The sequence below is a fragment of the Coffea eugenioides genome, chromosome 8, assembly GCF_003713205.1.
Source record: "Coffea eugenioides isolate CCC68of chromosome 8, Ceug_1.0, whole genome shotgun sequence".
Lineage (NCBI taxonomy): Eukaryota > Viridiplantae > Streptophyta > Magnoliopsida > Gentianales > Rubiaceae > Coffea > Coffea eugenioides.
Window position 1 is genome coordinate 37,701,472 of NC_040042.1, and position 27,589 is coordinate 37,729,060.

The 27,589-nt window shown below is 38.8% G+C and overlaps 2 protein-coding genes across 2 annotated transcripts; both read right to left on the reverse strand.

Moving 5' to 3' along the window:
* Positions 1–9,155: 9,155 nt before the first annotated feature.
* On the reverse strand, positions 9,156–11,504 carry LOC113780688. Its single transcript, XM_027326469.1, has 3 exons — positions 10,797–11,504; positions 10,178–10,539; positions 9,156–9,990 (listed from the first exon to the last, which is right to left on the reverse strand). Exons 1-3 carry the CDS (start codon positions 11,502–11,504, stop codon positions 9,156–9,158), a joined length of 1,905 nt encoding a protein of 634 aa, XP_027182270.1.
* Positions 11,505–11,519: 15 nt separating this feature from the next.
* LOC113780689 lies at positions 11,520–12,185 on the reverse strand. Its single transcript, XM_027326470.1, has 3 exons — positions 12,107–12,185; positions 11,813–11,998; positions 11,520–11,713 (listed from the first exon to the last, which is right to left on the reverse strand). Exons 1-3 carry the CDS (start codon positions 12,183–12,185, stop codon positions 11,520–11,522), a joined length of 459 nt encoding a protein of 152 aa, XP_027182271.1.
* Between the last annotated feature and the right edge of the window lie 15,404 nt (positions 12,186–27,589).

A 27,589-nucleotide genomic window follows, 5' to 3' on the forward strand; every position in this document is an offset into this window, starting at 1 on the left:
TTGTTTGGGACATGGGAGGAGTGTGAACCACCCAGTCGGATATTTGTCGTTCGAAAGTAGTAATAGTCACGAAACATGTTTTTCATTTTTTTTTAATTTCACTTCTGCAAGGATTAGGCAGATATGGATTCATCCCCCTTCGAGCCAACTTTACACTTGTCTTAATTTTGGACCATTCATCACTTGTCTGTTCATATAATTATATTCAATAGTTTTCTGCGGATGTAGGCCTCTAATGGTTGTCCATTCATCACTTTTCCACAAAGTTTTGCACATTTTCTTTATTATCAGAATTCTTAGTACATGTTTTACACAATTTCAATTATATTTACATCTTATGTCATCCTAAAACCCTCAAATAACTATTTATGGGCGCATAATAATCTAAACTCCAAACTTTCTAGGGAGCCAAAGTGCAAAGCCAAATTTATTAATCAACGACGATTTGATATTGATCATAAGTCATTATTGAATTTCTATCAATTATCCTAAATATAATTTAATTCAAAAACTTGGATAATCAATTAAGCACACACACCAAATATTAAGGACCGAAATAGCATTTCTCCATTATCCAAGGTGATCTAATCCACGAATTATCCCCGACCAAATGGACCTAAGTGGGTAACATGTTTTGACAATAGTAAACTTTGCCGTTCAAACTAGAGCACTTTGCTGATTTTAAAGTATCTGCAAAAACTAGCAAATCCAAACGGATTTGCAAAATACAATGCAAATTTTAAAGTATCTCCATTAGATAAATTACCACTTTTACCAATAAGATAATGATTCAACTGGATTGGCAAGTTGACAGGGTGTCAAGCCTGTGCAATAATAATTACCTACTCAAGAAAAATACAAATTTTATATATAGTGGTGAGCAGGGTCGAATCCACAGGGACTGGGGATAATTCGTTTCTTCCAGAGTTCAGTGCATGGGGGATTTTTGGAGAATATAAAATAACTAATTAACTAACTAATGAAACAACTAATAGAAATAAACAAGAATTAATCAATAACCAATACGACTCTAACCAAAGGTGCAACTTTTCAGACACGATCCATTCAACTGATCATCAATGCAAAGATAATTCAATTACTCATTACTAGATTGGTTATAGTTGTCATACACGCGATGAACAACCAGTCTTTCCTTAATTTCTCGATAGTTAAGGTACAATCGTTAACTATTTCACTAATCAAGAAATAACCCTAGGTATGACCATAGGATTTAATTACTCGATTGCATTAATAATTAGAAAAGCCCAACCCTAATCAACAAACACACTACGAGGGTTTGTTTAAATTAGATCATACGTTTCCCTAACATGAAACCAATCACGCTAGTCGCCACTGGTAGCAATCGATTGAACAATTACGGATTCAATCAATTCATTTGGCATTAGATCATTAGGTTAATTCGAATATCGGGCCCTTGACATTCAAATAATATAACAAGCAAAGCAATTAAATAAGGAAATGTACAAATATCAATGAATAAAATAAATAAATAAAATTAATTCGATCTCACAGATATTTGGAACCGCGCCTTCAAGTTGGCCTTCGACTAGATGAGAGGTTTAGCCACGCCGCATGAATAAATCTTCAAGCAAATTAATTGATTGTAAAAGCATCACGTTTTTCACTAGAAAGCAAGAGTAAAAGAAGTTTTTCCCGTTGGGAAACATTGTCGAGCACCTCGTGCGCATGAAAAGGAAAAAAGAAAGAAAAACTAAAACTAAAGCTATGCTAAAACTATTGCCCCGAGCTCTCTGTATGTTTGTTCCTTTTTAAAGCCCAAATATGACTCATGTTTCCTAGTCTGTGGTCCCCACCGAATTGAGCAAGAGAAGTACAAAAAAAGTGGGGCTCTTCCGATTTGCTTATTGTTTCCTATTGCTCCCAGGATTCTCGTAGCACTCTTCATCCGCAAAAGAAAAAGGAAATCCGTTTCTCCTCTCTCCTCATGGGCCAGGTCGATGGAGATTTTTTTGAAGTCTCCTACTTATGGAACAAGTCCCTCCTTTTGTAGTTTTCTGCTCCATTCCCTGAAATTAAATCCAAATACCAAATATAAGTAAATATTAACAATTAAAATAATATTTGGCAGGAATAAAAGGGAAAATTAGTAATAAAATTGCTAACAAATAATACCCTATCACAAGTGACATTCTCGTTACAGACAACTGGATGATTCAAGCTTTTAATAGTAAAAGATGAAGGATCACCATGGGACTACATAATCCACTCTACAAGCTATTTACTTGAACTTAATTCTATAACTAGAGGCATACATAGATGCTTTGGTAATGTTTCAAGGTCCTTTTCTAGCTAATCCCAAGAATTATACTCTTTAAAAGTCACATTTTTACTAATAATCACCTTTCCTTGTATCTAGATTGAACAACTTATACCATTTTGTGTCATGATTTTATGCAATGAAAAAAGATTTTTCTATCTTGTTGATAAGTGCATATTTTGAGTGTTTTAAGTGTGTTTTATTATTTAGTTTTGGTGTGTTTTAACAACTTTTATAGCTAATTAACTAAGATTCTAGTAAAAATATGTATTTTGTGGTTTAAATGGTAAAAATTGCATTTCTATGGATTTTTATGGTGAAAACTTCATATTTTTATAAGTTTAATGATTCAATCATCAAATGGCATAAATTCAGAAGAGAATTGGAAGATTGATGATGGTTTGCAGTGATAAAAAGAGAATATGAAATGCAAGAGATGAAATGCAATCAAGTTCTAAAGAAAAAGAGTTTCATAGCTTTGACACCTTGTGGTATTTCGGCTATATCTTGAGTTACAATGATCGAATTGAGGTAATTCTTATACCATTTTGAAACCAAGAGATAGATCTACATTTGGTATGAGACATTTAAGTCCAGTTCAGTCGTTTTCATAGTAAAAAAGTCGAAATACTGAAGTGCAATTTCATGTTCGAAAGCTGAAACAAGGTTCTGACCAGTCAAGGGTATGTTGGTCATTTCTTGGTTCACAGAGCTCTAAATTGGATGATTCATGATGCATTGGAAATCTAACTCAAAGGGCTACAACTTTCATGTTTTATACAAAAGCTAATTCAGCCTCTAATATCGAGAAAATATCAGTTGAAATTGGACAAAAAACAGAGCAAGTAATCCGAGCCTGGATTCATTTTGATCCGAGTCCTCGTCTTGGATCTGAGACCAGAGGATCTGAGCTCGGATCCACTATAGCAGGCCTCGGATCCCAATGAACAGTGAAGGTAAAAATGAAGAAAAATGCAATTCGAGGGCTATTTTGAGCGATCCGACCCCGGATCTAGCTCTCGGATCACTACTTTCGGCTTACCAACTTTTGTTTTGTTCACACAAGCTTTTTGACCCATCTTTTCTGCAAGAATATCGGTGGAAACAGCCTAAGACAGCTGCAAAAGAAGCTTTATTACTCATTTTTAGCTTGTTTATGGGTTCAAGACATGATTTAACACTTGTCTATTACAAGAAATTCCTCTATAAAGAGAAGCCTTGAAGAACATTTTCATTACTTTGGGAGGCTAGAGAAACTCCACAAAAATGTAGTTCTCACTAGTTTTTCTTAGTTCAATTAGTTTAGTAGTTGAGTATAGAGTAGTGTAGTTCATCCTACTTGTTTATTGGCTAGGCAAAGATGAAGATGGAGATGAAGAAGGCAACGAAGAGCTCATGTGACAAGGGTTACTTTTCTTTTCCAACTCTTTATGTTTTGTACTTGATTCCAAGTTTAGTTAATATACAAGTTCTGGATTTTATGTTTATTACGTGTCTTTAAAGTTTATGCCTTGGGTTTGGTTGAATTTCCTATGATTGTTAGTGTTTATTATTTGGCTATTTGATTGCTATTATTTGAGCAAGTTATTTAGCAATTTAGCTCTTTAAATCATGATTAATTTGGTACCATTAATTGTGATTATCTAAGGTGTTGTTTCTGCAATGAAAATTCAGATTTAACACTGGTTCAAGAAGTGCTAAACATAGGGAGTACACTCACAAAAGTAGAGGTGCACCTATGTGATTTTAGTGATTCATTTCATGTAATTTCATTAAAGAAATGAACTTGTAGTTAATTTCATAACAATGAGAATAGGTATGGATTAGTTATGAGTATAATTGATTCACTACGAAAGTAGGATTCATATGCATAAGAAAATTACACCATAACTAGCCTAAATAGTAATACTCAATGATCCAAATATAGCACTTACATGAGTAGTTAGGGATACCATAACCTAAGGAGCTTTCATTTGTTATTTTTTTGCATAAGTTCAGTAGGTTTTATTTCTTATAATTCATTGATAGTCTAAATAACAGAGAAACTTTAGTAGTGCCGATAATTGTTCAATCTTTCTCGTGGGATCGACCCGATATATACCCTAAACTACTAGTTGACCTGTATACTTGCAGTGAAACGGGTGTATTTCGGATTTTTAACTTGTACGTATATCAAAACCCTGTCACTTGTCATCTAATTTCATCCTCAAAGCATATGAAACATAGGCATCAACATGACAACTAAATATTCTAAAGTGCGAAATATTTAGGTTCTGTCCAATCCAAATCTCCTGTGAAGTCTTTTCAAAATTGTACATTGTTGAACACCTAATCAAAATATAGATATACATGAAGGAGCCTCTGTCCAAGAAAAGTCACATTTTTACTAATAATCACCTTTCCTTGTATCTAGATTGAACAACTTATGCCATTTTGTGTCATGATTTTATGCAATGAAAATAGATTTTTCTATCTTGTCATCTAATTTCATCCTCAAAGCATATGAAACATAGGCATCAACAAGACAACTAAATATTCTTAAGTGCGAAATATTTAGGTTCTGTCTAATCCAAATCTCCTGTGAAGTCTTTTCAAAATTGTACTTTGTTGAACACCTAATCAAAATATAGATATACATGAAGGAGCCTCGGTCTGAATAAAGTCACATTTTTACTAATAATCACCTTTCCTTGTATCTAGATTGAACAACTTATACCATTTTCTGTCATGATTTTATGCAATGAAAATAGATTTTTCTATCTTGTCATCTAATTTCGTCCTCAAAGCATATGAAACATAGGCATCAACATGACAACTGAAAATTCTTAAGTGCGAAATATTTAGGTTCTGTCCAATCCAAATCTCCTGTGAAGTCTTTTCAAAATTGTACATTGTTGAACACCTAATCAAAATATAGATATACATGAAGGAGCCTCTGTCCAAGAAAAGTCACATTTTTACTAATAATCACCTTTCCTTGTATCTAGATTGAACAACTTATACCATTTTGTGTCATGATTTTATGCAATGAACAAAGATTTTTCTATCTTGTCATCTAATTTCATCCTCAAAGCATATGAAACATGGGCATCAACATGACAACCAAATATTCTTAAGTGCGAAATAATTAGGTTCTGTCCAATCCAAATCTCCTGTGAAGTCTTTTCAAAATTGTACATTGTTGAACACCAAATCAAAATATAGATACACATGAAGGAGCCTCTGTCCAAGAAAAGTCACATTTTTACTAATAATCACCTTTCCTTGTATCTAGATTGAACAACTTATACCATTTTGTATCATGATTTTATGCAATGAAAAAAGATTTTTCTATCTTGTCATCTAATTTCATCCTCAAATCATATGAAACATAGGCATCAACATGACAACTGAATATTCTTAAGTGCGAAATATTTAGGTTCTGTCCAATCCAAATCTCCTATGAAGTCTTTTCAAAATTGTACATTGTTGAACACCTAATCAAAATATAGATATACATGAAGGAGCCTCTGTCCAAGAAAAGTCACATTTTTACTAATAATCACCTTTCCTTGTATCTAGATTGAACAACTTATACCATTTTGTGTCATGATTTTATGCAATGAAAAAAGATTTTTCTATCTTGTCATCTAATTTCATCCTCAAAGCACATGAAACATGGGCATCAACATGACAACAAAAAAATCTCCTTTTTACCACACATGTGATTGCTCAAGCCAAAGTTAATGAACCGGTAATTTTTTAAGTTTCTTCAGTTCCAAAGATGGAAAACAACAAAGTCTGCTATTCATCATAATTATTTTAGCATGAATATCTATATTGTTAAATTTATTATACCAACATCCAAATTGATAGCAACCACTCTATCACAATTATAGCACCAAATTTTGGATTTATCATGTCTTTGATAATTATTTTACTAATTATTTTGCTACAAATTATTAAATAGAAATATTTTTTTTTTGTTGACAAAAATAACTACCTCTACCACAGCCTCTAAAAATTTCATCTTTCTTCGTGTCCTCTGCCTCTGAAATTCTAGTCATGTTGATTTGTATTTGTAAGATTCGATGTCTTCGCTTTTATAGGTTGGTCTAACCTTGGCATGCAACCTATCCTCCGCTGTACCCATAGATTGTTGATTGAGGACGTCTCATATGTTGTCAATTCACCTTAAAGATCAGCAAGGCTCAAAGTATCGAGGTAACTTTTTTTTTCGTGAAAGTGGTAGAAAGAGATCGCAAAACTTTTTCAACGATTCTAAGCCCTTCCAACTATTTACCATTGCTTGCCGTATACTTGACAATTTTCTTAATTCCTCTAATAAAATCTTTAGTGGATTCCGTTAATTTCTTTGGGGCCAATTCAAATTGTGGTCTAGGTTCCTTCAATCTTACTTTCTTCATGTTGAATTTTTTTTTTCGAATTTATTAAAATTGTCCATGCCTCCTTTGCTGTTGTTGGATGCATTTATTTTTTGAATACATGTAAATAGACTTTGGTATTGAGATAGTGAAACACCTTGCAATCTAATTATCTATTTTTCTCTAACTCTTTAAGTAATCCTTTTGATGATTGGCAACTGCTGCAAGTTTTGTAAACCCTTTGTCAACAATATTTCAAATCCTAATGGTTTGAAAAATCCTTCTATCAATTTACTGACAAGCTTCAAAATTGTTTTTGCCATCGAAAACAAAAACGTGACGCTATTAAAAATAATAGAGATCCATGTTTAAATTGTTAGAATGTCAGGTACGCTTTGCTACCACTTTGTAGGACACAAAAATAAAGAAATAATAAAAATTATCTCACATAAAAACTTGGCAGTGAAAACAAGAAAGTTTTTATTCCTTATTCCAAGATTGGGCATCTAGCATTCTAAGATTCCTTATTCCACACGGGGCAGTACTGCAAAAATCATATGGTCTGCTAGGATAGAAGATTATTTGAAAAAAAAAATTTATTTAGAATAATAATATATAAAATAAAAATGTGATAGAAAGTTGTCTTTATAATCCAAGCTAAATAATACTTGAAATTTTTATTCACAAATAATGGTATCCAAAAGTCCAACGTGGGAGAGCTACTGCAAAATCATAGATGCCTAATACTAACAACAAAATTTCTCCTGCAAGAGCTCGCATAATTGCGCTCTTTACAAACCATCAACGGGAATTGCAGACATTCAATACCTCACATGTACCAAAAGCTCAAAGCAACTCTTAAGAACTTTCATACGGTCTCAAGTCATGAATTACACTTCCGGTCTTTGTGTTGATTCAAGCTTGATGATTTACCTCAATGTCATGGATCCCATATTTCTCAGGATTCATGGCTAAGTTTCCTTTATAGTAAAATCTAACAATTGAATAGTAAAGTTTCAAAGTGTTTCTTTAGTGTCGAACCCAGGATTATATAGTTGTAGTTATAATTCAGTGTTGGTGTTAATAGGTAGTTTGTGGTACTGATTGTACGATTTGTAAATAAAAGAAATTACCTTAAAATAATGTTGGCATCTTTTAAATCACTCCTATGCTAACCAAACAACATGTTGGACTGTTCTAATACTAACCAAACTGGAGTAACTATTTTTGAATATGAATAATCTCGAGACAATTAATCTTGGGAAAAATGCTCAACCAGTCCTTAATGTTTTTATCAAAACAAATGTGATTCCCAAAAAAATTTCTATTTTTACAAAAATTCTGGACAATTAACGAAAAAATCACAAAAACTAACCGTCAAAATCAAATTGGCGTTAGTCAAAAGTTTTGACTTTATATTTTCAGTTCCTAATATTTGATGTATCGATTAACATTATCCCTTAGGGTTCAAATAGTTATAATGAGGGTTTTAAGATGAAACAAAACATGAATTGGTTTAAATATTTGATGAGTACGTTCCTAAATTCCTATAAAAGTTCTTGAAAATTGGCGTAAAAGTATCAATTAACCTAAAGAGCATATCTTTATGTAATTAATTGTAATTAAATAACAATACACAAGTATTGTGTAAAGCAAGAATTAGTCAATAAAGATAATTGTAATGTTAATATACCAACTCATTCTAAATACTGCTATATAAATTTGTGCAATACTTGCGGATGTAGGCCTCTAATGGTTGTAATTTTTTTTTATATAAAATTTCTTTTATATTAGAATAGCAACAAAATAAATACACGAGGAGATTAGTTGAGTTTAATTTTCCGGATTGAAGGCATTCTTAATCTATCCAATCGAATTGCCCCACGAGCCAATCTTGGAAACGAATTAAAGGCCTCATATATCTGGAGTTGTTGTTCTAGATGCGATACAACCACATTGGATAACGCATCAGCAACTGTGTTAGCCTCCCTGTAATAGTGCAAAAAGCGATCCGAATCTTCCATGAACTTCCAAATTTGCCTGACCTCCTGTCGAATGTGCCAGGGGCAATGAATACGATGCTGAAGAATTCCAACTAATACCAAAGAATCCGATTGCACATATAGATTTCCAAAACCCCTATGTACACATATTTGAAGACCAATAAGGAGGGCCCTAGCCTCTGCACGGAGACATGTAGTTTCTCCAAGATATGCCGAAAAACCAATCAGAGGGCATACCCTTTGAATCCTGAAGAACCCCACCGCCTCCACCCATTCCTGGATTACCCTTTGAATAGTCATCCGTATTAAGAATGTATCGACCTGATTGCTTATTTTCCCAACGAACAAGTTTGTATGCAACCCCAACATTAGATGAATACAACCAATCATATAACTGATGAAATGACTGTACTCGAAAACCTTATTTAAATTGAATTCCCACCATGGACTGTATTTCCGAAAAAATGGCATGACAAATGGCAGAAAACCTCATCTGGGCGCCCTCAAACATTGTTTTATTTCTTGCCTTCCAAATCTGCCAACAACTATACTGGGAATAATATGTCCAATAAATCGTCGTATCTCAGAATCATGTGAACTCAACCACCAACTCACTATGCGAGGCCTCAAGGATGATGCTGGGAATTCCAAACCACATGCTCCTCCAAAATAATTCCAAACTTCCGAGGCTATATCGCCATTGGAGAATAAATGCTCAATTGACTCCTGAGATGATGAATGACAACAAAAACATTTTGAAGGTAATTGAAAACCAAGTTTATATAATCTATCCGGTACCGGAAACCTCTCCATCAACAATCGCAACATGAAAAATGAAACTTTCAGAGGAAGCCTAGGATGCCAGATCCTCTCAAATACCATCGACGTGTTACGGGCTTGTCTAATATCCCGAAAAACTGAATTTAGAGAGAATTTTCCAGATGTCGTGGACATCCAAATCACTTCAGCTTCACCCCCTTCTTCCGGGACTGGGTGGTCTAGAATGGAGGGCACCATTTCGTTTAGCAATGTCTGACATAACATATTTACATCCCAATGCCCATTGATAATGAAATTTTCGAACGATAAATTTGGGACAACCGTTGCTCGGAGGAACAAAGCACCATCCCCCAACCAATTGTCGTACCAAAAATGACATGCTCCGTATTTGACCACCCATAGCATAGAGAGCTCTACTTGTCGACTTACATTCACTATCCTCCGCCAGAGTGCCGAGTCCATTGCCCTAAGTTCTACCTGACAATGATGGAGATGTCTACAGTAATTTGCTTTCATGAATGTAGCCCACAACGACAACCCTTTTCTGAAGTTCCACCAAAGTTTGAATGAAAAGGCTATATAGACGTCCTGTATCCTCCGGAAGCCTACTCCTCCTTCATCTACCGAATAACACATCTAAGACCACCGTATCCAGTGAAACTTCGACTCCTTGATTGATGACCCCCATAGGAAGGTCGAGAGAGCCTATTCAATAGTTCTAAATACCTTACCCGGTATCACTGCAGCTGACATCAGATGTACTGGCATTGATGCCAATACATGCTTGATTAGCACTATCTTGCCTCCAAAGGAAAGCAGTCTTGATTTCAATGACATAATCCTTGCTAGAATAGATTGACATACTTCCCCAAAATATGATGATTTGCACCTTCCAAAATAGAGCAGGAACCCTAGATAACGTATGGGAAATGACTTCCGGGCAAATGTATTGAGACATTCGATCACCCGTCGTCTCGCCAGTGACATCGACGAATGAACTAAGTAGCAGCTTTTTCCAACATTTATCAGCTGTCTCCAACACCTTTGATACATCTCTAGTACCTGCATGATAGCTTTTAAAGAATAGGAGGATCTGTTTGAAAATATGAGAACATCATCCGCAAATGCCAAATGAGTTATATGAGGACATGCATACGGGACTTTGAAACCCACATAACTCGATTGCATGACGAGGTTATTCAATCCTCTAGACAACGCCTCAGCTCCTATAATGAATAATGCAGGCGATAGTGGGTCACCCTGACGGAGTCCTCTCGTAGACCTAAAAAAACCATACGAAGACCCATTTATAATGATCGAGAACCAGACATTAGATAGCAATCTCCATACCAAATCAATAAATATTTCCCCGAATCCAAATCTCCTCAGAATACCAATAATATGACCCCATGCCACCCGGTCATACGCCTTAGACATGTCAAGCTTCATTACCACATTGCCACCTCTAGTCTTTTTCCCAATACCCGATATTACCTCCTGAACTAGCAGAAAGTTTTCTGTTATATTACAACTTTTGACAAAACCTGTCTGTTGGGGAGAGATAATTTTTGGCAACACACAAGCCACTCTATCCGCTAAGATACGGGATAGCAACTTGTTGAAGAAATTACACAGACTGATGGGCCTAAATTGAGAAAAGTCCTGAGGGTTTGGCATCTCTGGAATTAATATAATGGAAGTAGAGGTGATGAATCGAGGCAATTCTGCACCACAGAAGAAACTAAGTACCGCCTTGTAGACATCTTGGGCGACCACTTCCCACGCGTATGTAAAAAATTTGCCTGCGAATCCATTTGGACCAGCAGCACTGTCCCCATCCATTGACCTTACAACTCGATAGACCTCCTTAATCGAAGGTACTGCCTCCAATTTTACATTGTCCTCCTCTGAGATCATGGATAGAATTAGATGCCACATTTCAGAAGACGATTCCAAAGAGCCCGTGAAGAAATCAGAGAGATAAGTGATTGCCTCACTTGCTATATCAGCATTTGTGCCCACCCAATCACCATTAGATTTTTTGATGCGGTGTATCATTCCTTGAGCCCGTCTCTATCTTATTGCCGCATGAAAATACTTTGAGTTTCGATCTCCCTGTCGAAGCCATTTTAACCTGGCCTTTTGACTCCAAAATTGTCCTTCAATTGACAATGCGTGCCGCAACTTCGCCTGAGCTTTGCTAAGCTCCACCTGGCACTCCTCCGAAACATCATGATCCACAGCCTCCTCTGCCCGTTGTACAGCATCTTCCGCAGATCGAACAACATCAAATATGTTCCCAAAATGTTATTTGTTTCAAGCTTGAATAGCCCTCCTGGTTGCCAATAATTTAGAGAATAAAATACATAACGGAGATCCGTCCACATCTTGATTCCAAGCCTGGCGAATCACCTCCAAGAGTTCTGGTTTAGTCGTCCAGATATTCAAGAATCGGAAGGGCCTTGGTATATTATCCGATCGAGCTGCAAACGAAATCTTCAGCGGAGCATGATCTGAGGGATGTCTTGCCAGGTGAAGCATAGAAATGGAGTCTGAGAGATCCAAGCAATCTCTATTAATTAAAAACCTATCCAACCTCTTCGAAATCCGGGCTCTACCTCTCCGATTGTTCGATCACGTGAAGCTAGGTCCTGAAAAACCTACATCAAAAACCCCATCCTCTTCCATGAAAGACATAAAATCCGCCCCCTCCGCTATAGCAAATGGACGACCCCCCATTTTTTTCATGAGGTGCCAATATAACATTAAAGTCACCCCCAATACACCAAGGAATAGAATTCGCCTTATCATTTAATAAGTTGAACCATAATTCTCTGTGCTCCTCCACTGAACACTTTGCACAGACAAAAGACATGATAATTAGACTAGGGAGCAAAGGATTTTGGACATCTATAGAATTATGCTGGTCTGAACTCCCAATGATGGAACACATAAAAGGACTACTATAGAATACGCAAATATCTCCGGAACAGTTAACAAAAACATAATCAAATAATAATCGTAAACGGATGGACTCAATTTTAGACACGTCTAGCTTTGGTTCACAAATGACAACAAATTAAGAATGATGAATTTGTACTAGTTTAATCAATCTTCTAAGATTAGGGGTTTCAGCTACCCCTCTAATATTCTAAAATATGCCATTAATCGTAGGAAAGAACCTGGAATGAGTTTTGGGATGATGTCGATGACCGTAATTGTCTGTTGGATGGGAAATAAGCCCGCACACCCTTGCCCCGCGCTTGTCGACAATCCTGCTCAATGGCTACTGATTGGTCAATGTTCAAAGCGTGTGTGGATGTTTCCATTGAATTCTCACATGGTACAACCAGTCTTGGGGATAAATTTCTTGCTATAATTGGCAAGATAATTTCATCACCCGCATTTGCTTTGGAATCCACCTCCTGAACCCCACGCAAATCGACATAGAGATTGTCCAGATCGGTGTTGTCTGCCTCTTGAAGATGTTCAGCGCCCAAAATGTGCTCCACAATAGGCTGAGGTCCCGGCTGAAGTCCCTTGTCTTCCTGGCCATGATGAGTGTCGGCATTATTATTTTGCATGGTGGTGGTGTCGGCTATTTGTTTTTTATCTTCTCCCAAAGTTTGCACCGTCAGAATCTGGGTCCCCTTTGAATCATGTCCATGGTCATTATGCATTTGGGCTCCAATTACCCCTTGTTCCCCATGCAATGCTCCGTGCATGTCATCACCATTACCAACCTGTTGATGTACAGCATCACCCATGGCTTCTGTTACTTGTTGAACCTCAACATCGCGATCTTCTTCATGAACAACGCCGTTGATTTCAGCAGCTTGTAAAGCTGTTGTTTCTCCTTTGTCGGCTATCTGATCAAGCTCAGCAAATTTGTCCAATATACATGTCGTTCCTTCATCCTCCATCACAGCAGCTGGTCTTGTATCCTCAATATTAACCACAGACTTCGTGGTTGCATTTCCATTAGTTTGTGGTTTGCGCATAGGTGCAAAAACTGTCATATGATCATTTTTGTTTCCAAATTTGATCCGTTCTGCAGATGCATGGGTTGCTTATTCTGGTTCCGATATCCAACCTCTGTGATGATCTTATTACATTCCTCTGGAGAATGACCCAATCGCCAACAAGAGGAACAATATGGTGGAATGTTTTCTAGTACAATTCTTTGCCAGAAACCTGATTCCCCTTCTACAGCCACCCAGAATCTCGGCACCACAATTTTTGCTACATCAATCTCCACACACACCCTGACTACACTAGGACGTGTCCCAGTAGCCGTTGCCGAATCTAGGAATAAATGTCTTCCTACTGGAGACAATATGGAAAACAAAGAGTGTTTATCAAAATAATGAATAGGCAAGGTTGGAAGATTTACCCATACCGGTACCAGAGATGACTCTCTATGTACATGAAACTCCCTGGTCCATCGAAATACACGCATCGGATATTTGCCCAATTTCCAATTACCTCTCATCCAAATCCTGTTAAAGTCTACTCCCGCGGAGCACTTAATCAGAACATGTCTATAGTCCATCAATCTAATAGAAACATGGTCTTTCAAATTTAACAAAGCAAAGAACTTTCGAATCTCCTCCAAAGAAAGTCGTCCATGAGAAAATTTTCCAACCAAAGTCCATCTAAATGGCGCCGCAAGTCTATCTGCATCTGCTCTGGAGAAGATGACCACAGCTTCCCCCTTATACACAGAGGTGATAGGTTGCAATTTTATCAGTTATTTTGTTATTAATTTTTCCTATTACCTGACCCGATATGAATTAATTGTTAGATTCTACTCACTTTTAGTATTCTGCACTTATATCAGGGAGTGAAACGAAAATATGAAAACATGTGCCAATTTGACAAAAAAGGAGTTCAAATGATAGAGCTTGTCCCAGGGGCATTTTTGAAAAAGAAAACATTATGCCCATTTTGGTAATTGCTGCAAAGGAGGGATGGCAGGAGGCTTGAGTCCTTTCTTCTCTTGGAGAGCCGTCGCACAGTAGCAAAAAAGAGACTACTAGATACGAGATAGAGAGTGCAGAGGAAAAAGACGACTTTTAGCTTGGCTTTTGATTTGTCCTTTCAAGCTTTTGATTAGGACCTCTCCTGCGCATGTCAAGAGCAATTAGGAGTTGCTTTCTTTGACTTTTCCTTCCTTGCCTTTTAGCATTCTAGCTTATCTCGGATGTTAGGAAAAAGTGGAAGTATTGAATTCTTCTCTGTAGCTTCATCATCCTTCATTGCGCAGACGAATTGCATTTTTCCAATTTTTGTGACAATGGTCGCGACTCTTGCTTCAATTTCCTATGGATTTTGTTCATCAAATATGAACTAATTTCCTCACTCTCGTCAAGAAACAACAGATGCTTTGGGTCGCCTGAAAATTGTGAGATTGATTTAATTTAATCTTTTTCTTTAATTTATTGGTATTTGCATATTCCTTGATTGCTATGCTTATGGTTATTTAATTAATTGATTGTCTTGGATCCGGATAATTAGTTAATTTGGTAATCTATTGTCAACTAGGGCATTTAAATCCGTAATTATTTAATTGCCTTGAATTAGTGACAACTGGTATGATTAGATTTGTGTCAGGGGGATACGCGGGTTAATCTGAAATAACTCTGATAGTACGTTATTTGATTAGAATAGGGCTCCTCTAATACGTAAAGCAATTGGAGAATTAAATCTTATGGGCGTACTTAGAATTATTTCTCAATTAGAGTAGTGATTAACGAGCGTACCTTGATCACCGACACAGTAAGGAGGGGTTGATCGTCATCACTTGTTTGGCAATTATAACCTATTTATTAATAAATAATTGAAATTGCTTGTGTATCGATGATCAATTAGGTGAACCATTGCTGAAGTTATTTCTTGGCTAGACCTTTAATTATTATTACTTTGATTTTAGTGAATTGTCATTTAATTTCTGGTTGGCTATGTTATCCTTAGTTGAATTGTTTTAATTGTTACCCTTTATAAAAAAAATATCCCCTGTGTTACTTTGGATTTCAAAAAAGATAAATATCCCCAGTTCCTGAGAATACGACCCTATTTGCCCTATCTATAAATTAATATTTATTTGTGACAAAAAAAGTCATCCCATTCGGGTATATCGGATCAAGCAAACTCTTCGGGAATAGGGTGAATCAAGTAACCCATTGCACATCTAGAGTCCCTGTTCCAGTACTTGGAATCGGGTTTTGACTATTTTAACTGGCAATTAGGTTTATTTTTATTATTGCACAGGCTTTGACACCCTGTCAATTTTTGGCGCCGTTGCCAGGGACTGATGTTACTATTTGTTTCTTTTTGAGTTCAATTTTGCTCTAATTTTCTGGTATTCTTCTAGTGCATGCCTTGTTCTTCCCGTACAGGTAAATTAATTTTTGACCCTGAGGTAGAGAAGACTGCGCGCAGGGCAAGAAAGGAAATCAGACAGTTCAGAGAGGAGTAGTCCAGTGTTGCATCTCAAGGACTTGATCCAGAGGTTGAGTCAATTCATTTGCGTGGTGATAACTCAAGTGATTCAGACCAGGAGTAAGTCACCATGGCGAATGCACAAACACTAAGGGAGTTGGCTGCTCCCAATTTAAATCAGCAATCTCTATGTATTACTTTCCCAAGTTTAAATGATAACACTCCATTTGAATTAAAATCTGGTCTAATTCATCTTTTACCATCATTTCATGGTTTACCAGGTGAGGAGCTGTATAAACACCTGCAAGAATTTGATATAGTTTGCAACAGCATGAAGCCCTCAGGTATTACAGAAGAGCAGATAAAAATGAGGGCATTCCCCTTCTCCTTGAAGAACTCTGCAAAAGACTAGTTGTACTACCTGCCACCAGGTAGTATTACCACGTGGGACCAGTTGAAGAAAAAATTTTTGGACAAATATTTTCCGACGTGTCGAGCTGCAAGTCTAAGGAAGGAAATCTGTGGTATCAAGCAACACCCAGGCGAGTCCCTCTATAAGTATTGGGAGAGATTCAAGAAGCTATGCATCAAGTGCTCCCAACTCCAGATAAGTGAGCAGTTGCTCATTCAATACTTCTATGAGGGCCTACTCTTCAGGGACAGGAGTATAATCGATGCTGCAAGTGGAGGGGCGTTAGTAAACAAGATTCCTCGGGCAGCATAGGAGCTAATTGAAGGAATGGCAGAGAATTCGCAGCAGTTTGGTACGAATGAGGATGTCCTAGTGCATAGGGTGAATGAGGTAGAAACATCCTCCATCTAGCAGCAAATTTCTGAATTGACATCATTCGTGCGACAATTAGCTGTAGGAAGTGCCTCACAAGCCAAAGTGTATGGGGTATGTGCTGCCGTGGGTCATTCTACGGAGGTGTGTCCACCGGTTCAGGAAGAAACTGCAGAGCAAGTGAGCATGGTTGGTCACGCGCCCGCGCCAAGAAAGGCCTATGGCCCGTATTCGAACACATACAACCCGGGCTGAAGAGATCACCCTAACTTCAGCTATGGAGGAAATAGGCAACCCAATTTTGCACCACATAGGCAGCAAGGGCATCAACAGCAGTATCAGCTGCGCCTCCCACCACCCCCTCTTCAAACTCAAGTCCGTCTTTGAAAGAAATGATGAAGTAATTACTTGCTAATCAGCAAAAGACGGACTCTGATATGCTAAGCATGAGGAATCAAATGGGACAAATACAAGCCCTGCAGAGTCAGGTGAGTCAAATGACGATAGCAATTAACCGCTTAGAATCCCAAATTCAAGGGAAGTTGCCATCTCAACCTGAGTTGAATCCGAGGAATATGAGTGCAATGACTTTGAGGAGTGGCAAGGAAATTCAAAGACCCGAGCCGATGATTCCTAAGGACAAGGATGAGGAAAAGATCGAAAATGAGCTTGAGAAAGAGGACAACAATGGCACAGATCCAAAGGTACTCCCGGACCCAATCATTACAGTTAAGACTAACCCGCCGCCTTTTCCTAGCAGGTTGGAAAAACCGAAAAAGCAGGATAAGAAGAAGGAGATCTTGGGGGTGTTCCGCAAGGTAGAGATTAATATTCCCCTATTAGATGCAACTAAACAGGTGCCGAAATACGCAAAGTTTCTGAGAGACCTGTACGTCAATCGAATGCGGCTAAGAAAGAATCATTGTTGGGGAAAATGTGTCGGCGGTCCTACAGAGAAAACTTCCACCAAAGTGCGGGGACCCAGGTATGTTCACTATCCCCTGTAGGATAGGAAATATTTTGATTAGGAAGGCCATATTGGACTTAGGGGCATCTATTAATGTAATGCCAAAATCTATCTATGCTTCCCTAAACCTAGGTCCATTGAAAAAAATTGGGATAATTATCCAATTAGCTGACCGAACTAATGCATATCCTGATGGGTTGGTTGAAGATGTGTTGGTTAAAATTAATGATTTAGTATTCTCAACTGACTTTTATGTACTTGACATGGATGATGATCACTCCCCTGATCCCTCACCCTTGCTATTATGTAGACCCTTTTTGAGCACAGTACAGACAAAAATTGACGTTAACAAGGGTATCTTGTCCATGAAATTTGATGGAGAAATTGTGCATTTTAATATCTTTGATACTATGAAATACCCCTCAAACTCCAACTTTAACTCTGTTTTCTTTGTGAGTGCTATTGACCCTGCGGTGCAGGAAGTGTTTGAAACTGTTGGCAGGGATGAGTTGGAGGTTGCTTTAACCAAGCACCTCGAGCTGGAGATAACTCCTGAGGTGGAGTGGAGTGAAGATTTGAAATGCACAATAGGGGCATTACACTCATTGCCAACCTCAACAAAAAGGTACGAAATTTCACCTATTTTTATTCCCGAAACTCACCAAAGGGTATTACCATCTGTGGTACAAGCACCTGTGTTGGAGTTGAAACCCCTGCCAAAGCACCTGAAATATGCATATTTGGGCGACAACGAGACACTTCCAGTGATTATCTCGGCTGCACTCTCGAAAACTCAGGAGGAGAAGTTGATCCGAGTTCTTAGAGATCATAAAGAGGCGATAGGTTGGACCATCGTAGACATCAAGGGGGTCAGCCCCTCCATCTGTATGCATCGGATTAGCCTTGAAGAGGATGCCAAACCCGTACGGCAAGCTCAAACGAGGCTCAACCCCCTCATGATGGAAGTAGTGAAAAAAGAAATTTTGAAGTTGCTTGACATGGGGATCATTTTCGCGATATCGGATAGCCCATAGGTGAGCCTGGTCCAGGTAGTTCCAAAGAAGGTAGGAGTGACAGTGGAGGCTAACCAAACAGATGAACTCGTGCCAGTGCGCAAATCCACTGGATGGAGGTAGTGTATTGACTACCGTAGGCTGAACGCCATCACAAAAAAAGACCATTTTCATCTCCCTTTCATTGACCAAATAGTTGAACGTTTAGCTTGTAGAGTTTATTATTATTTTTTGGATGAATTTTCAGGATATTTTCAGATAGCAATTGCACCAGAAGATCGGGAGAAGACGACTTTCACGTGCCCGTTCGGGACCTTTGCTTATAGACGGATGCCCTTCGGGTTGTGTAATGCGCCTGCAACTTTTCAGAGATATATGGTAAGCATCTTTTCAGAAAATGTGAAAAAAATTATTGAGGTTTTCATGGACGATTTTAGTGTATATGGCGATAGTTTTGATACATGTCTGGATAACCTGAAATTGATCTTGTTAAGGTGTCTTGAGACTAATCTCGTGCTTAATTGAGAAAAATATCATTTTATGGTTGAACACGGGATAGTCCTCGGTCATGTTGTGTTTTCTAAAGGTATCGAGGTTGACCGGGCTAAAATAGATATTATATCTGCTTTACCTTACCCCGCGAGTGTGCGGGAGGTGCACTTTTTTCTTGAACATGCATGTTTTTATCGAAGATTCATCAAGGATTTTTCAAAAATTAGAGCCCCGTTATTCCAATTTTTACAAAAAAATGTGGCCTTCGAATTCGATGACAAGTATGAGAGAGCTTTCGACAAGTTGAAGGAGCTATTGATCTCGCCACCGATCATTTAACCCCCTGACTGGAGTTTGCCATTTGAGATCATGTGCGATACCAGTAATCATGCTGTAGGGGCTGTATTTGGGCAAAGAGTAGGAAAGGCAGCTCACATCATTTACTATGCATCCCGAGCTTTGAATGTGGTCCAGTTGAATTACTCCACTACTAAGAAGGAGTTTCTTGCAGTAATTTTTGCTTTAGAAAAATTCAGATCATATTTGTTAGGTGCTAAAGTTATTGTATTTTCTGATCATGCAACGTTAAGGTACCTAATGACCAAGAAAGATACAAAACTGAGGCTCATAAGATGGATATTGCTCATACAGGAATTTGACCTGGAGATAAGGGATAAGAGAGACTCAGAAAATCTAATAGCCGACCATTTGAGTCGTATACCCATTGGAGAGGAGAATGAGCCATTGAAGGAAGCATTTCCTGAAGAACATTTATTTTCTCTAAATTCTCAATTGACGTGGTATGCCGATTTAGTCAATTATCTAGTAACAGGTAATTTCCCTGCAGGTTGGCCGAAATCGAAGAGGGACAAATTGAAGAGCGACGCCAAGTATTTCATCTGGGATGACCCGTACTTGTGAAAGAGATGTGCTGACCAGGTGATGAGATGATGTGTAAGTGAAGCTGAATTCCAGTCAATTTTGAGTTTTTGTCATACTTTTGCCTATAGAGGTATTAGAAAGTGGGTTTTACTGGCTTTCTTTGTTTAAAGATGCATATATGTTTTCTAAATCGTGTGATCGCTGTCAAAGGGTAGGTAATATAGCCCATAGAGATCATATGCCCCAAGTCCCATTAATTTTTATTGAAATTTTTGATGTGTGGGGTATCGATTTCATGGGGCCTTTTCCTACCTCATTTGGTTTTGTGTATATTTTATTGGCAGTCGATTACGTGTCTAAATGGGTGGAGGTTAAGGCCACCCGGACTAATGATTCAAAAGTGGTTGTAGATTTTATCAGGTCTAATATTTTTGTGCGTTTTGGGATGCCAATGGCTATTGTTAGTGACAGGGGGACGCATTTTTGCAACAAAACCATAGTTGCGCTGTTTCGCATGTACGGTATACTTCACTGGGTCTCGACGTCGTACCACCCGCAGACAAATGGTCAAGGGGAGGTATCGAATCGAAAAATTAAGTCCATTTTGGAGAAAATGGTGCTATTCGATAGGAAGGACTGGAATCAAAGGTTGGAAGATGCTCTCTGGGCCTATCGGACGGCGTACAAGACTCCTATCGGCATGTCACCTTACAGGTTGATATTTGGGAAGCCGTGTCACCTTCTATTGGAGTTCGAGCACAAGGCTTTTTGGGCAATAAAACAGTGTAACATGAATCTAGAAGATGCCAGTGCTCAACGAAAGTTGGATTTGCAAGAATTGGAGGAAATTCGGAACGAGACATACGAGAATGCACTAATCTACAAGGAAAGGAGTCGGGCATTTCATGACCAACAAATCTCTAGAAAAACCTTCGAAGTTGGTCAGAAGGTTCTCCTATACCAATCCAGGCTTTAGCTCTTCCCAGGTAAGCTACGTTCTCGTTGGATTAGATCTTTTATTGTTACTCACGTCTTTCCATACGGTGCAGTTGAAATCCAGAGTGCTAAGACCGACAACAGATTTGTGGTGAATGGACACCATCTCAAACATTATTACGAAGGTTTTTCAGGTGGAGAGGTGGAAACGATAAGTCTAGATGCACCGCCATGTCCAAATTAATAAGCACTCCTTAACCTTGTCTAACTAAAGACATTAAAGAAATGCGCTCATTGGGAGGCAACCCAATTTCTTTTGGTTGTTTGTTCGATTTTATTTTGATAGTTTAAATATGTTTTTTCCTGAATTTGACTGATTTTTGGTTTCAATTTTCATTTTTGATGGTGCGTAGGTATCTTTCTGGCATGACGCGACCGCGTCATGTCGTATGGAAAGCTCTCGGTCAGAAGGGTTCTTGACCTTTTGACGTGCCGCATCATGTCGTAGATAAAGCTTATGGTCAGAAGGGTTCTTGCCCTCCTGACGTGCCCGCCTCTCGTTCACGGGAAAGGTAAGCATTCAAAAAAAAAAAACTCAAAACTGTTATTGATTTCATGTTAGTCTCTAATTTTGAGTTTCGAAGATGAGTTTTGTAATAATAATAATATTTTAAAAAAATATTTTTAATGAAAAAAAATGAAAAAAAATTATTTTCTTTTAACCGTAGCTAGGTTTCTAAAATTTAAACAAAAAAAAAAGAAATCCAATTTCTTTTTCTTTTCCTCTTTTTCTTTCTTTTCTTTCTTTCTTTCTTTCTTTCTTTCTTTCTTCTTCTTCTTTCTTATTTCTTTCTTCTCCCCTGCTTTCCTCTGTGTCGCCCGAAGCCTCAAGCACGCCGCCACTTCCACCTTGCTCGCTCCAACGCCGCACTCCAAATCGCGCCTCTTCCCAGCAGCCAGCGCCGCCTCCTCTCAACCCAGCCTCTGCCTCTCTCAGTCCGCGCACCACCACCACCGCGCGCCGCTGCTGAAACTCGCGAGCCGCCAGCGATGACCTGCAGCTCAGGCCGTGGGCCCTGAGCTCTCTCATCCCCTCCCACTTCGCACTACGCCGCCAGCTCACCCGCGACCCAAGCGCACGCCGCCACTACACGACTCTCTTTCATCCTCCGCCCGCGGAGACGCCGCAGCCCGCATCTACGAGGAGCAGCCGCCGCCGCTGCTCGACGCCACTGCCGCGCGTGGAGTCCCACTGCCTCCACTAGCAGCAGCGCGCCGTCCTTTTCGGTGCCACCCTACCCACGCAGCCGCATGCCTGGGACTGCAACCCAGCTCAGTGCAGCACCATCTTCCTCCGCTCGCCCAACCCCGCACAAATGCAGCCACTACGGGCCGCCTTTGCCGCCACCATCTCTCTCTCTATCAGAGCGATTATTTGGCCACTTTCAACGATAGAGGTACCCGAAATTCGATTCCAAATTTTTGGGTATCGTTGGTGTTGCTTGGGTGTGGCAGTTGTGAGGTGTTGATATTATTTGCTATTGTTTGGTGTTACTTGTGCGATTAACTGGCCAACTGGAGCCATTTGTTGGAGTTTTGGGTAGGCTAGAATTTTGCAATTATCTCTGTTGATAATTGGATAGCTCCTTTACCTGTGTTTTGATTGTTGTGGTTTTGGGTTGAGTTATTTCTGCAACTGCCGGTGAATTGGGAGACCTGGGGTTGGTTGTATTTCATCGAATTGCTGGGGACATTCTGGCCGTGGGTTCCATTACCAAGTTAGTTGGGCACTATCAGCGATTTTGGTCGATTCCTTTGTGCAATTAGTTGCCTTACTATATTGGGTCACTTATTGACTTCTTTGAACTTGGATACTTGCTAAGGTTAATTTGATTGCCCTATTCGTTGCACTCATAAGCAGTTTGTTAGCTCTCGATGGAGCATTACAATTTTTCTGGTTATTGGATCAATATTTGGGGGCTGCCTCTTTGTTATTGCTCAGTATCTACTAGTGCTTGTGTGTTGGATACTTGATTTTTTTTATTTATTGGGTTGACTAATCGCGACTATGATGCGACCAAAATCATCCTCTAGGTCTAGATCCTCTCAGTCTCAACCCCCACCACAAGCCTCCATTCCTGTAAATACACCTACCAACCTACCCTCCTCTTCTAGTGTTCGAACCCGCTTGGGTAGAGGTAGAGGTGCTTAGATAAATACCCCTGCTCACTTTGGGGGACATTTGACCTTCACTAGACCCGCCGATCAGTAGAGATACGCTAAGGTCTGTGAGAGGCGTATCATATCCTATAAATCTTGTGGCAAACTTGCTATAAGTGCCCTAGGCATACAAGAGGAGGTTGATCAGATGTTTACAGCCATCGGGTGGCGCCCGTATCTTGATATCTTCTGCCCCGCCTTTGTCGAGTTGATTCGGGAGTTTTATTCCACCTTTGAGTTTGAATTGCCTACGAGGTACACCGTTGAGACATCCAATATCGTTCGTTTCTGTCTAATGGGTTGGGAGTTCAATTTCTCCATTACCCAATTTAATCTGGCGTTTGGATTCATTACTCGAGAGTATGCTGAGATTAGGGAGTATGCTGAGAGTGCCTGTGATTACGTAGAGCCATTTCTCTCTCGCTACCACGATGTGTGGGGGGACATGTCCATCGATCGGCACCGCTACGACCCTTCTAGATCTAGGAGCTCCTTTCTTAAGGACCCTAGTGCCCGATACATTCAGCGATTCTTAGCCTACAGCTACTCAGGTCGCAAGGACAGCTCCGATATTCTCTCTCGATCCGAGTTCTTCTTCATCTGGAGTATGAAAAATAATATCAAGGTCAACTTGGAGTATTGGTTGGCAGCACAGTTCAAGACTGTTTTGACCAAAAAGAACAAACCCTTGATCCTTGGGTCCTACATCACCCACTTGGTGACACAATTGGGATTTCTTAATCTGGAGGACCACGACCTATATTTGGCATTTGAGATGGAGCTCCTGGACGTGGACTGCTTAGAGAAGATGGGAGTCGTTGAGCGCCTGCCCAATGGTTTCTTCCAGTTTACCCCTCCGGGACCAGTTCGAGCTCCGGGTACGCACCATTCGACACAAGCGGGGCTCTCTTCATTTCCTGAGTCGGCCGAGGACACTGTTGGACCGTCTACCTCCGCCCCGTCCCCACCACCCCGAGGAGCTGCTGAATGGAATCAACTTCGAATTCAAGTTCAGAATTTAGAGGCTCGGATGATTAACATCGACAGAAATATGCATAGCATGGCGCAGAATTTGGCAGCATTCATGCAGCATGTGGGTGCTACACCGCAATTTGGTTATCAGCCATCACTCTGACCTGACTTCAGAGAAGTTTTGTTTCCCTTTCTCCTACTTTTGATGTTTATTTGATACATTGAGGGCAATGTATCGTTTAGGTGTGGGGAGGATCAGTTGTGGTTCTAGTTTTTAGTAGTTTTCAGTTTTTAGGTGTTTTTTCTTTATTTCTAGTTTGTTATTTGTCTATCATTCGTTCATTTTCTTTCTTTCTTTTTGGTGCTTAGCTCTCATGTGAATACCAAGTTTTGATATTGGATTATTGACTCTAATTTTACTATTGCCATGTTTAAATAATAAAAGTGTATCTAGTTAATGTGGTTGAGTCCAAAACATTTCTTTGGTGAATATCGAAGCCTGCTTGACTCTTTTGATTTCTTTGTTAACTTTTCTAGGCATAGGGAATGACTGTTGGCATTTTCATATGAATTGGTCCAATATTGACTCTAATTTTTCATGTTTGGCAATAATGAGACTAGCTGCTCTTATTTTTATTTTTAGCGGTGTCATTTTGCGTTTTTGTTCTATGTGACTGTGAATATGGTTGGTTGTACTCCGCTATTAGTTACTACTGAGTAACCGGGGGTCTTCACCTAAAGTGTCGATTCTCGCGTCAAAAAGTAGCAATTCCTATGAGTACGTGGTCGTATAGCGATAGGAGTTGAGTAACCGTACTCCTTCATCTGAAAAATATTGGATTCGCGTCAAAAGACTTCAATGGCTAGAGACTAAATCTTTTGCGCTATCAAAAAAAAAAAGAATAAGTAATAGAAAACGTGAAAAAAGGGTGCAGGTTGTGTTAGTGTGTATTAGAGGTCAGCTTGCCGATTTATTGACTTAATATGGAGATTTTGGTTAATATTTGGACCATTTGCTGATAAATGTTGTGCGTCATTCCCTCTTCTTAGATTAGTTAATTTGGAATTGGAGGAGTTTATGGTTTAGAACCTAACCGGGGTGATGCTTCTCGGATTTTGATCACTGATGCTTGATATATGGTTTTTCTTGGCATCTTGGCAATTTGGTAGATAGAACAATGGCCATTATCAAATTTTGGTGTCTGTTTACTGTTCTTATGCTTGAGAACAAGCATGATTTAGGTGTGGGGGGAATTGATAGGTTGAAATTTTATCAGTTATTTTGTTATTAATTTTCCTTATTACCTGACTCGATGTGAATTAATTGTTGGATTCTACTCACTTTTAGTATTCTACACTTATTTCAGGGAGTGAAACGAAAATATGAAAACAGGTGCCAATTTGACAGAAAAGGAGTCTGAATGATAGAGCTTGTCTTAGGGACATTTCTGGAAAAGAAGACATTATGCCCATTTTGGTAATTGCTGCAAAGGAGGGATGGCAGGAGGCTGGAGTCCTTTCTTCCCTTGGAGAGCCGCCGTACAGTAGCGAAAAAGAGACTACTAGATATGAGATAGAGAGTGCAGAGGAAAAGACGACTTTTAGCTTGGCTTTTGATTTTTCCTTTCAGGCTTTTGATTAGGACCTCTCCTGCGCATGTCAGGAGCAATTAGGAGTTTCTTTATTTGAATTTTCCTTCCTTGCCTTTTAGCATTCTAGCTTCCCTCGGATGTTAGGAAAAAGTGGAAGTATTGAATTCTTCTCTGTAGCTTCATCATCCTCCATTGCGCAGACGAATTGCATTTTCCCAATTTTTTGTGACAATGGTCGCGACTCTTGCTTCAATTTTCTGTGGATTTTGTTCATCAAATATGAACTAATTTTCTCACTCTAGTCAAGAAACAACGGATGTTTTAGGACGCCTGAAAATTATGAGATCGATTTAATTTAATCTTTTTCTTTCATTTATTGGTATTCGCATATTCCTTGATTGCTATGCTTATGGTTATTTAATTAATTGATTGTTTTGGATTCGAATAATTAGTTAATTTGGTAATCTATTGTTAACTAGGGCATTTAAATCTGTAATTGTTTAATTGCCTTGAATTAGTGACAACTGGCATGATTAGATTTGTGTCAGAGGGATACGCGGGCTAATCTGAAATTACCCTGGTATTGCGTTATTTGATTAGAATAGAACTCCTCTAATACGTAAAGCAATTAGGGAATTAAATCTTATGGGCGTACCTAGAATTATTTTTTAATTAGAGCAGTAATTAACGGGCGTACTATGATCACCGACACAGTAAGGAGGGATTGACCGTCATCACTTGTTTGGCAATTATAACCTATTTATTAATAAATAATTGAAATTGCTTGTGCATCGATGATCAATTAGGTGAACCATTGTTGAAGTTATTTCTTGGCTAGACCCTTAATTATTATTACTTTGATTTTAGTGAATTGTCATTTAATTTCTAGTTGGCTATTTTATCCTTAGTTGAATTGTTTTCATTGTTACCCTTTATAAAAAAATACCCCTGTGTTGCTTTGGATTTCCAAAAAGACAAATATCCCCAATCCCTAAGAATATGACCCTACTTGCCTTGTCTACAAATTAATATTTATTTGTGGCAAAAAAAAGTCATCACATTCGGGTATATCGGATCAAGCAAATTCTTCGGAAACATGGTGAATCAAGTAACCCATTGCACAACTACAATCCCTGCTCCAATACTTGGAATTGGGTTTTGACTACTTTAACTGGCAATTAAGTTTATTTTTATTATTGCACAGGTTTCGACACCCTATCAATTTTTGGCACCGTTGTCGGGGACTGGCGTTATTATTTGTTTCTTTTTTAGTTCAATTTTGCTCTAATTTTCTGGTATTCTTCTAGTGCATGCCTCGTTCTTCTCGTACAGGTGAATTAATTTTTGACCCTGAGGTAGAGAAGACTGCGCGTAGGGCAAGAAAGGAAACCAGACAGTTCAGAGAGGAGCAGTCCAGTGTTGCATCTCAAGAACTTGATCCAGAGGTTAAGTCAACGGAATAACTCAAGTGATTCAGACTAGGAGGAAGTCACCATGGCGAATGCACAAACACTAAGGGAGTTGGCTGCTCCCAATTTAAATCAGCAACCTCTATGTATTACTTTCCCAAGTTTAAATGATAACACTCCATTTGATTTAAAATCCGGTCTAATTCATCTTTTGCCATCATTCCATGGTTTACCTGGTAAGGAGTCGTATAAACACCTGCAAGAGTTTGATGTAGTTTGCAACAACATGCAACCCTCAGGTATTACAGAAGAGCAGATAAAAATGAGGGCATTCTCTTTCTCCTTGAAGGACTCTGCAAAAGATTGGTTGTACTATCTGCCACCACGTAGTATTACCACGTGGAACCAGCTGAAGAAAAAATTTTTGGACAAATA

What these genes read in the sequence shown, in the direction of transcription:
- LOC113780688 (XM_027326469.1), bottom strand. Translation starts at nt 11,504, where the DNA reads ATGATACACCGCATCAAAAAATCTAATGGTGATTGGGTGGGCACAAAT. An exon ending in GGGAAATATTTATTGATTTG is followed by an intron (nt 10,540 to 10,796) that starts GTATGGAGATTG and finishes ATTTTCAAACAG; the next exon opens with ATCCTCCTATTCTTTAAAAG. An exon ending in GTCAGCTGCAGTGATACCGG is followed by an intron (nt 9,991 to 10,177) that starts GTAAGGTATTTA and finishes GTGGAACTTCAG; the next exon opens with AAAAGGGTTGTCGTTGTGGG.
- LOC113780689 (XM_027326470.1), bottom strand. Translation starts at nt 12,185, where the DNA reads ATGGGGGGTCGTCCATTTGCTATAGCGGAGGGGGCGGATTTTATGTCT. An exon ending in GGATGGGGTTTTTGATGTAG is followed by an intron (nt 11,999 to 12,106) that starts GTTTTTCAGGAC and finishes TGGATCTCTCAG; the next exon opens with ACTCCATTTCTATGCTTCAC. An exon ending in TGTGGACGGATCTCCGTTAT is followed by an intron (nt 11,714 to 11,812) that starts GTATTTTATTCT and finishes GATCTGCGGAAG; the next exon opens with ATGCTGTACAACGGGCAGAG.